The 10,519-nt window shown below is 59.2% G+C and overlaps 1 protein-coding gene across 1 annotated transcript; it reads left to right on the forward strand.

Moving 5' to 3' along the window:
• On the forward strand, positions 1-5,750 carry FMOD (fibromodulin). The gene is made up of 3 exons (XM_065698604.1): positions 1-242; positions 2,158-3,162; positions 4,714-5,750. The coding sequence occupies exons 2-3, from the start codon at positions 2,172-2,174 to the stop codon at positions 4,863-4,865; spliced, it is 1,143 nt and encodes a 380-aa protein (XP_065554676.1). The 5' UTR covers positions 1-242; positions 2,158-2,171; the 3' UTR covers positions 4,866-5,750.
• Positions 5,751-10,519: the final 4,769 nt, after the last annotated feature.

The following is a 10,519-nucleotide window of genomic DNA, read 5'->3' on the forward strand; positions in this document are numbered from 1 at the left end:
AGAAGCAGGTTATTTATAACGCCAGCAGCATTAGGGTCTCTTCCAGTCTCTCCTGCAAGCTGCCTGCTGCCGGGAGGTCACTCCCCCAAAAACACCCTGCCCTGACCACAAGCACAATATTTGAGTTGGGATCGAGGGCAGGCACCAGCCTTTGCGAAGGGGGAGACCCATCCCATGCTGCTGGACAGCCCGGAGATCCCGCAGCAGAGCAGCGAGGCTTTGGAACAGCGGCTCTCACCTCGGTAAGTCCCTGGATTTATGATGGGGTTTTGGATGTGTTGTTTGAAGCCTGATTCCCATCCACATGCCAGCCACACGGGTGGCACAGCTCGAGGCGGGGATGCCCATTTTGGCTGCCCACAGGTCTTCACCTACTTGGCTGCGAGCTGGATGCCCATAGCCATCGATACCCACCCCAGCTCTGCCCATTGGCTTTGCTGGGGGAGCTGGTTTCATGCCCAGCACAGCAGCAATGGGACAGTTCCATGGATGGCCACAGACCGTGAAGCCCCTTGCTCCAAACCCTGCTCCCTCTCAGGGAGAGGACCTGACCCCATTAGCCTGGGAACACCAGGAGATGACATGGATCTAGTGCCCAGCACCCTCAGCTCAGATCCCACCCCACTGGGGTGGGGAGAAGCATCCTTCAAATGAAGCGATGCTGAGGACAAGCTCTGGGGTTACCACTATGTTGAAGGGGGGCATGAGAACAGCAGGAGAGACCCCATGGAGCCATCCTACCCTGCACAGAGGGCCCCCCCAAGCAGCTCAGTACAGCGTGGAGCAAGGTCTGGCATTCCATCAGGCAGAGCGCCCTGGAGCAGGAGCAGGAGCTCCTGAGTGCCTGCCAAGCTCCCCGGTTGCACACTGCATCCCGAAGGACCACGTCTCATCTGCCCCTGGGCTGCAGGAGCAGTGGAGGGGGAAGGAGGGAGAGAAGGAGGATGCATGGGAGCAATCCCTGCCTGCCACCAGCTCAATCCTGCTTTGCCTCCAGCACAAGCAGCCTGCCAGGGTGCCTCGGTGGCAGGGCAGCCTCGGAGCACACGGTGCCCTCTTTGCCAGGCAGGACATCCCTCCTCAGTGCAGGGTGAGGACATGGAGGGGGGGGGTCTCATCCAGAGACCCCATTGCCACCCAGCGCAGTGAGGAGCACCCAGCGGCCACGTGTCCTGCAGGGCAGGAGAGCAGGAGCTGGCAGCGATGCACCAGCAGCCCCAGAGCTCTGTGCTCCAGCCACGTCTATAGGAGCCAGCGGGCAGGAGCAGCACAGCCCATGTATTTCCTGGAGGGATTTCAAGCTCCAAGGCTGCTCTGTCTGCTCTGGGATGAGGAGCTGGGATGAGCTGGAGCCTCCTGTGGTGTGCTGGGCACAGCATCCTGTGTAAGGCACAGGGCACCAGCGGAGCCCACCCAAACCAAGGGGCTCAGGGATGGGGCTTGCCTTGCTCTGTCCTGGCTGTGAGCCCTCAGCAAGGGTCCAAGCACCACGTCTGGTGATGGCTCCTGGTTAACCTGGCCTCAAGGGGCCGGCGGCTGCTGCCCCTTTTCCTGTTGGGAAGTGAGAGCTTGGAAGTGATTTTCCCCCCAAGAAAGGCAGGGAAATGTTTACCAGGATTCACAGCAGCAGCAGGAGCATCCTGCGCTGCCATGGGGGAAGGGAGAGCTGGATGAAGCCCACGGCAAAGCCTGTCACCAGCCAGCAGAGCATAAATAGAGCTGCACCAAAACATGCCTTGAGCTCCAGCAGCCTGCTCCTGCAGCTCCCACCCTCCTCCCCGTGCAGAGTCAGTGCAGGTGAATCCCGGGCACCTCTGGTGTCCTTGCACAGCTTCAGACCATGCGTGCTGTCTCCATGCTCAGCTGTATCACACATACCCACAAGTAAGGGGGTTGTAAGCAAATGCCCCCTGGGATGGAGGTTTCTAGCAGGCCTAAGGGGGACAAGTACAAACAGGGGCTATGTCTGCAGCCACATCTTTGGGTAGGATTCCCTCGGGTCCCTGGGTTTTCCAGCTCTGCTTCCAAGCGCCACCAACCCCATGCAGGGCTGTGGCCACTTCCAACCCCACTGGAGCCCTGGGACAGAGGGTGCAGCTCAGCTGCCTCCAGCCCCGATGCCACTGATGGGTTCCTCCTCCTTTCTCCCCCATCCAGGTCCCTCCAGCACCATGCACTGGGCCCCCATCCTCATCCTCGCTGGGCTCTGTGGAGCCTCCCTGGGCCAGTACAATGAAGAAGAAGACATGGCTTGGTTGCAGTACTACATGCGGCAGTCCCGGATGTCCTCCTATAACTACGTGCCCTACTACGAGGATGAGAACACCCCTTATGTGTATTCCTACCTGCCAGCTCCGGACACGGAGGCAGAGCCAGGGCCTGAACCACAGCAAGCATCTTCCTGGCAGTGTCCCCAAGAGTGCGATTGTCCCCCCAACTTCTCCTCGGCCATGTACTGCGACACCCGGAACCTGAGGTACTTGCCCTTCGTGCCCTCCCGCATGAAGTACGTCTACTTCCAGAACAACCTCATCACCGCCATCCAAGAGGGAGCTTTCGACAACGCCACGGAGCTGGAGTGGTTGGCGCTGCACAACAACCGCATCTCCAGCGAGAAGATGGGCAAGAGGGTGTTTGCCAAGCTCAAAAGCCTGGAGAGGCTGTACATGAACAACAACAACCTGACCAAGATGCCCAGCCCCTTGCCCCGCTCCCTCAGGGAGCTGCACTTGTCTTACAATCAGATCTCCAAGGTGCCCTCCAATGCCCTGGAGGGACTGGAGAACCTCACGGCCCTGTACCTCAGCCACAACTACATTTTTGAGATGGGAGCATCCCTCAAAGGGCTCAAGTCCTTGATCCTGGCTGATCTGAGCTACAACCACCTCAGGAAAGTCCCCGACGGGCTCCCGATGGCTTTGGAACAGCTCTACTTAGAGTACAACTACATCAACACCATCCCCGATGACTATTTCAAGGTCTCTCCCAAGCTGCTCTATGTACGGATGTCCCACAACAGCCTGACAAACCAAGGTCTCTCCACCAACACGTTCAACAGCAGCAGCATCCTCGAGCTGGATCTCTCTTACAACAGGCTCCAGAAGATCCCCCGGGTCAGCACCAACCTCGAGAACCTTTACCTGCAAGGGAACCAAATCAACGGTGAGCAAAAACCCATCCACCAAAGCGGGGAGGAGCAGGGGATGGTGGTGGGATGGGGAGATGGGGGCGCAGAACCCCCCCACGGGGCACTGCCTGGGGTAATGAGCAGGAAGCTGGAATCTGGGAGACTTCGTGTTGGCCCTCAGCAAGGCAGGAACACGGCTTGATGTGTCCCAGCACAACACAGCAGTGATGCACAGCACCAGTGCACAGCACCGCGCTGGTTCTGCTGAGCACTCAGCAGAGGCCTGGTTAGAGAACAGAAACTGTGGGTAGAAGCTGATGCCCAGCCTGAGAAGGGGACTTCACCTTTAGCTCAGCATCGCACCCATCACCAACAGAGCAGCCAGAGGTGGGGAGGGCCCCATGGTCACTACACATGGGAACACACATCCCGCTGGCCAGTGCTAATGCAGGGGACAGGGATGGAGCAGCACCAGCACCCTGCAGGGCACCAGCACAACCGATGGCCCCAAACCCCCTCCCAAGGGCTGGGTCTGCAGGCAGGGGACACATCCCTACCAGGGCTGGGACAGACGGCAGCTCTGGGTTATTAGAGCCATGAATGCAGCATCTTCTGCCAGGGCCAGAATTCCCTCCGTGTAATACACAAATAAATAAAAGGAACAGATTGTTCTGGGGCTGCTGGTTATAAAAATAAGCCAGGAAAAAAAAGCAACCCAGCCAAGCAGAATCCTGGGAAAATCCAGGTTTTCTGCTCTCATCTGCCAAGGGCAGGATCATCCCGGAGCAGTGCAAGACCCCAAAGCAAGCCTTGGGATGGGGACAGGGATGTGTCAGCGCAGCCATGGGCAGCTGCAGAGGGAACACTCAAGCCAGGGAGCAGGGAAACACGAATCCAAGAGCAGATTCCCAAGTTCCCAGCTCTCTGTAGCTGTTAACGTCTGCCCATAGATGCCATGGAAGCCCCACGGAGCCCCCAGCCCAACGCAGGGGTCCCGCAGCAGCCGCTGCCTCCCCCGGCAGCAGCCGGCCTGGAGCTCTGCTGCCATCTAGGCGGTCGCTTCTCGCCCAAACCTTACACAAAGCATTTGGAGCTGGTTCCATCTCCTCCATCCCAATGGTTCCATCTCCATCCTCCATCCTAAACCAGCCCCGGGCTGGGATGGAGCATCCCTCAGTGGTGTCTGGAGAGGGGATGCCTGCGGGCACGGGATGGGGACAGGGATGTCCAACCTCCTGGGTGTGCTACACAGTGCCCAAGCCTGCAGGATGCAGCATGTGAAGCTTCAGGAGCTTAAATCACGACAAGCTGTGGCTGCCCCATCCCTGGCCAGGTTGGACACAGGGGCTTGGAGCAAGCTGCTCCAGTGGAAGGGGTCCCTGCCCGTGGCAGGGGTTGGAGCTGGAGGAGCTTTAAGCTCCCTTCAACCCAAACCAGGCTGGGATTCCGTGATAAAGCATCTCCAAGGTCGGTACCCTCAGACCCATCTCCAGAGCATCTCCCCCTCGACACCTCTCACCTCAGTCACAGCACAGAGGCCGGGGCTGCAGCCTGTTCTGAGCTCTCCATCTCCCTTCTCCCCACAGAGTTCTCCATCAGCAGCTTCTGCACCGTGGTGGATGTCATGAACTACTCCAGGCTCCAGGTCCTGCGGCTGGATGGGAACGAGATCAAGCGGAACGCGGTGCCCCCTGACGCACCGCTGTGCCTGCGCCGAGCCACCATCATCGAGATCTAACCCGGCCCCAGCCCCCCTCCCCAGCTCAGGACTTGGCTCCCCCCCTCCCGGGAGACCCTCACCCCTGTTTAATGCAGCTTGACACGGTTTGACTTGGCTTCCGCAGCAGCACAGTCCGGATGCTCCAACACCAGCTCACAGGAGCTCTTGTCCCCCCATCCGCTCCCTCTTCCCAGCTCTCTGGCCATGCAGAGTGGGACGTTCCCCCTCTGACCCCCACAAAGTGCTGCACACATTCACCTTCTCCCCCTGGTTTGAGTGGGATGCAGCGGGATGGGAATCAAGCACCAAGTATCTGACCGCTTGGGGAGGGGTTTGGGTCCTGCAGAATCACCAGATCCGAAAGGACTCACCCCAAGCCTGCTGGCCCCAGGAGCAGCATCAGGAGGTTGGGAGCTGTAAAGGGTTAAAGATACCCCAGCATCCCTCAGTCTTGGACGGGGAAGAGCAAATCCACTCTTTCCCCTCTACCTTTCCCCCCTTCCATCTGCTCCAGAGATAAAGGAGAAACTGCTGAGGCTGGAGAGCAACACCCTGAGAAACAGCCACCAAGGGGGGCTCACCCCTTCGCCCCGGCCACCAGTTGAGGGCAGGACCAGGCTCTTGGGATGAGGCAATTCCCGGTGCCATCATCCCCAGCTCCATCCCAGCTCCAGGGTCTCCCAGTGACAATAACAACACCACTGCAGCGATTTGGTTCCTTGGACGGTTTAGTTTGGGAACCAAAGGGGCAGCTGAGCTTTGGGGCTGACCTGCAAGAGGTCACCCAAGACCCTCCGCATTTAAACTGCATGCTGACACTAGGCACAAACCCAACCCTGTGCTACCACCAGCGCATGAGCTCTACATCTCATACCCCCCAATAAAGCCCTTTCTGTAACTGCACGCACCGTGTCTGAGGAATCCCAAAAGCAGATGCCAGAGTCTGGGAATGGGGGTGGCTCCTGCACGCCAGAGCTTCTCCAGGCATAATCCAGGCTGGATTGGTTGCACCAGCCAGGATATATGCAGCAACCGCCTTCCCCACAGTGAGGAGCTGCTGCTCCAGCTCATCCCAGATGGATCCGTGCATATTCCACACATGGAAAAGCTTTGATTGCGAGGGAAGGGGTGGCGGCACTGCCGGCACAATGCTTCTGCTCCCCATTCTTGGGATGCTTTCACGTTCTCCTGGATCCCAAACCAAAGGGATCCCACCGCACACCCAGCCAGCCCCACGGGTTGTCACTAGATGCCAGCATTGCCTCTCACACATGGTCCTGTCCAGGCTGGAAGGGTGGTCCTGGCCAAAACCATAGCACCCAAGGGTGCCCACCATAGGCAGCACTCGCTTGGGTGAAGCTGGGCTGAAACATGGGGTGAAATCAGCTCCCACTGGGAAAAAGGGCTCATGGAGAAGCAAACTCGACCCTGCTTTGGGATGGGGGGAGCAGAGCCATGCGCTGAGCTCCCTCGGGATGTCCCAGAGCCCTGCAGCTCCAGTGCAGGATGGCTCCAACGGGTACCATAGCCCATCATCATCCTCCTCTCCCTCTGGGTAGCACCCAGCAGGCCGGGTGGGAAGGGACAGACCAGAGCTGCAGCCCCCAATCCCACACCAACCACATCCCTTCAGGAGCAGCAGGGGATGATGCTTGCAGGCTCCATCTAAAACAAACCCATCTCCTCCACAGGGACACAGCAACAGGGTCTACTCCCTGCAGAACAAACCCCAAAGGCAGCAGCCACTCGATGCTGCTTTATCCACACAGGGATTGCTGATTTACACCAGCTGGGGCCCTGCATCCCTTGGGGTGGAGGTGATGGGGTCAGTTCTCCCTGCCCCATTTCTCGCCATTCAGGCCCCATTGGTCCTGGCCGAGCCCATGAATGCCCAATCACCACCTTGTTGTGGTGGGGCTGGCTCGTCCCCCTCCTCATCCTCCTCCTCCTGTTGCTGGGAGGAGATGCAGTGTCCAGGGGGCCCCACTGCCTGCATCCCACCGGGAAGGAGGAGGAGGAGGAGGAGGAGGAGGAGGAGGAGGGAGGGAGGGAGCTCAGGGCTTTGTGCAGACCCAAAGGAGGGGGGAAACCCCAAACCAACCAACACAAAGAGCTCTCCTGGCCCCTCGGGGCTGTGCCCCAGCACTGAGGCTTTGTGGGGCTCCCGCAGGAGGCACCAGCAGCTGCTGCCCCCCCCCATCACCCTGTGTCTGTCCCTGCATGAGACCCAAACCCCAGCATTCCCATAAGGGTGGGCAGGATTCCCTCTCCCCCCCATACATTTCCTCTCTGCTTCTTTCCAGCCTCTTTCCCCCCACATTCCTTCACTTTCTTTTATCCCTTTGCAGCTCGAACCCTTCCCAAGCCCTTTACAAACATCCCTTCAGGAGCACGTTTCCCTGGGAAGGGCAGGATTTGCGCTTAACAACAATCCCTGGAAGTGTTTTCCCTTTGGAAAACAGGTTTGACCCCACTGCCCCATCCAGGGACGTGGGTTCCAGGCACGGCCCCATCCCTGTGCTTCCCTTTGCTCAGTTCTTCACCTCAAACCTTGGCTGAGTGGAGGGGACAAAGGGGCCGGCGGCCAGGTCACGGTGCCACCACCACGTCTGCAATGGGCAATAAAGGTTGATCATTAACCAGCTGCTTGGATCCAGCCCACGGGAAGAGATAAGGAAAGTGCAGAGGCAGCGGAAAAAGGGGCCGGCACAACACCAGGGTCCCAAGGGATGAGCCCGTTTCGCAGGGACAAGACCGAGGCTTGGAGGGACAGGGGGGTCCTGCTCTTGCTGCTCCACATGGGCAGCAAATGGAGATGGGATTCTGGGGATGGGGCAGGGAATTCCCGATCTGTTCAGCTCCCATTCTTGCCTCCCCTTTTGTTCCTCTGCCATCTGTCCCGCAGCACGTGTGGGAAATACCAAGCCAGGCTTTGTCCCTGCTCCACGTCCCGGCCCTGTGCCCTGCACATGGGGCATGGGCTCAGCATCCCTCCCCTCCCTCCCTTTCCGAAGGGGGGGTTCATTGCTCTGACACCCCAACCTTTCATAGGATCCAGGAGCATGGCCTTGGGCTGCCGCTGAATCCCATCACCAGTCATTCCAAAGGGGATGAAGGAAGGAAGAGGGAAGCTCAGTGCCCCCCCGGCGGGCAGAGACCTCCACCAGGCTCCTCTAAGCACCCCCAACACACGGTCTGTGCCTGAGGGGGGGCAGATCCCAGCCGGTCCCTCTGCAAACCCCGCCATGGGGACGAGGAGGGGATGCTCTATGGGACCGTATGGGGTGTCTGAGCCCCGACCCGGCCTTTTAACTCACAACAAAGCCCTGGAGGAGGCGGCAGGGGCAGCTGCTCCGCTCCAGCCCCAGCCTTCTCCTGCTCTGCTTTATCCGGTGCTATAATAGAAACAAACTCCCTGGTAAAAGGGCATTGTCAGAGGGAAAATGGGCCTCGCCCTTCGTCTGGCAGCTGGGAATGCCGGCGACAAGCGGGGCTTAGGGATATTGTTGCCTCCAGCCTGTTTCCAATAACACATTTCCCGGAGGCTCCCCAAAGGAGAGGGTGTTGCATCCCCCTGCCATTGACACCGACAGCTCCCAGGGATACCCATTGCGATGAGAGGCCCTTGCAGAGGGGATGGGGCAGGTACCAGCCCCACTGGGGGATGCTCCAGCACCTCCTGACGTGAGCTGGTGGGTTCTGAGGCTCAGACTCCAGCATCACCCTAAAATCCTTCTCCTTCTGGGCCATGGGGCTGGCAGGGGACTCACAGCTCCTTGCCCGCTGCAGCCGTAGTTGAGATGTGGCCCCATGAGACCTTCCTGGGTCAGTGCCATGATCCCTCCTCGGAGCTGGGAAACGCGCTTCCAGCACACGCAGGGCTCGTCCCAGCTCCCAGCTCCAGGCTGGGCCCGGAGCCGGGGCTCAGCAGGAAGCAGATGATGGCTCCAAGTCCTGAACAAAGCCCAGGCACCGCTCCATGAGGAAGCACAAACAGCCCCGGGACAGCCTCTGGCTGCTCCCACCATCCCCTGCTCTCTGCTCCTTGCTGCTGCTAGGGCACAGGATCCCTCAGGGATGGGGGCACAGCATCCCTTGGGGCAAGGGGCACGGCATCCTTCAGGATGGGGGTATGGCATCCCTGGGGACACGGGGCTTCGTCTCCCTCAGGAACAGTGGCCATGGTGTTCCCTCAAGGACATGGAGCGTGGCATCCCTTGGGATCAAGGGGCATGGCATCCCTTGGGGACATGGCCACAGCACCCTTTGTGGTGGGATGCTCCCCACTGAGCGCCAGCAGCCGCGGCACGGTGCCAGGGCACCTTGCTCTGCCGGGTGCAGCGTGGGGGCACTGGGGGTGCTCAGCACCGCGTTACCCAACACCACAGCCCCCTAACTAACAACCGCCACTATTATCCCACTGAACAAGAGGCGCCGGCCCCCCCGGCGAGCCCTGCCCTGACCCCTGCGCTGCTGGGGCCGCTCTGCTCCCCAGGAAACAAAAGGTGCAAAGTTCAGTGGTGCGTGAAAGGAGAACCAGAACCCGGCCCCGGCGCGCAGATGGCAGCAGTTGTCCCCATGCACCAGTTGCTGCCGCCAACAAACCCCTTTTATCCACCCCAATGGGTCGTAAAATAGAGGGATGGAGCCGGTCCCAGCGCCGGGGAGGGGGCTGGGATGGATGGGTAGGGATGGGCATGGCTACAAGGAAGCTGGAGAGGGGCTTTGGACAAGAGATGTAGGGACAGGATAAGGGGAATGGCTTTAACCTGCCAGAGGGGAGACTGAGATGAGCTCTTAGGCTTAGGAAGAACTTAGTGGGGGGGCAGATAAAGAAGTTCCCCCTGGTACTAACCCAGCCTGTACACCAGGAACCAGGATCCTGCCAGCAGGAAAATGACGAGCAAACTAAGAATAGAAGCTGAGTCAGTTACTAAAAGGCTGCCAGGGGCTGGTTGACTCCTCACGGGACACTCCATGGTGTAAGAGCTGTATTTTTATCTCACCTTTCCAATGATGCTGCCCCAGATGCCAGGCAGGGACCACAGCACGATGGGTTCCAGAGCACCGTACACTGGTCCTGCCGGGCCAGAGGGAGGAAGGCCACCATCATCTGCCTTCACCCAGCCTTTGAACCGGGTTCACCTTGGGACACCAGCTCCTCCTGCCATCCCTGTTCCACCAGCAGCAGCAATTGGGGTGTGCTCATGGCAGCTAATGAAGGGCTGAGTTCAGACAGGAGCAGAGATCACCCCATGGGTTGTTTCCCTCTCGGGGGTGGCACACTATGGCCAAAGCAGCTTTGCCCCCACTTGTGCCCCCAGTGGCACAAGAAACCCACCAGGCTGTGATGTGATTCAAGCACTCCCAAACTCCATAAAAACAGAGTTTGGGGCTGAAACCAGCACAAGATGGTTTAGAGAAGAGCTTTAGATGAGGTGAGCTTGAAGAGGAGAGCAGTGAGCAGTTGAGCACAAGCTGGACATCCCCACCTGAGCGAGCAGGGCTGCAGTCACAGCCTCTCCATGCAGCCAAAACAGGATCTGCTGTGAATCAACCCAGCTGCCTTTGTCATGACAGGCCCAGAGCATCCTCCATTGGCTTGAGTGGTTGAGCCCCGTGATCCCTCACCCTTCCTCTGCCGAGGATTCCTCAGTGCTGCTGAGCCAGGC

This window comes from Lathamus discolor, chromosome 19 (genome assembly GCF_037157495.1).
Source record: "Lathamus discolor isolate bLatDis1 chromosome 19, bLatDis1.hap1, whole genome shotgun sequence".
Lineage (NCBI taxonomy): Eukaryota > Metazoa > Chordata > Aves > Psittaciformes > Psittacidae > Lathamus > Lathamus discolor.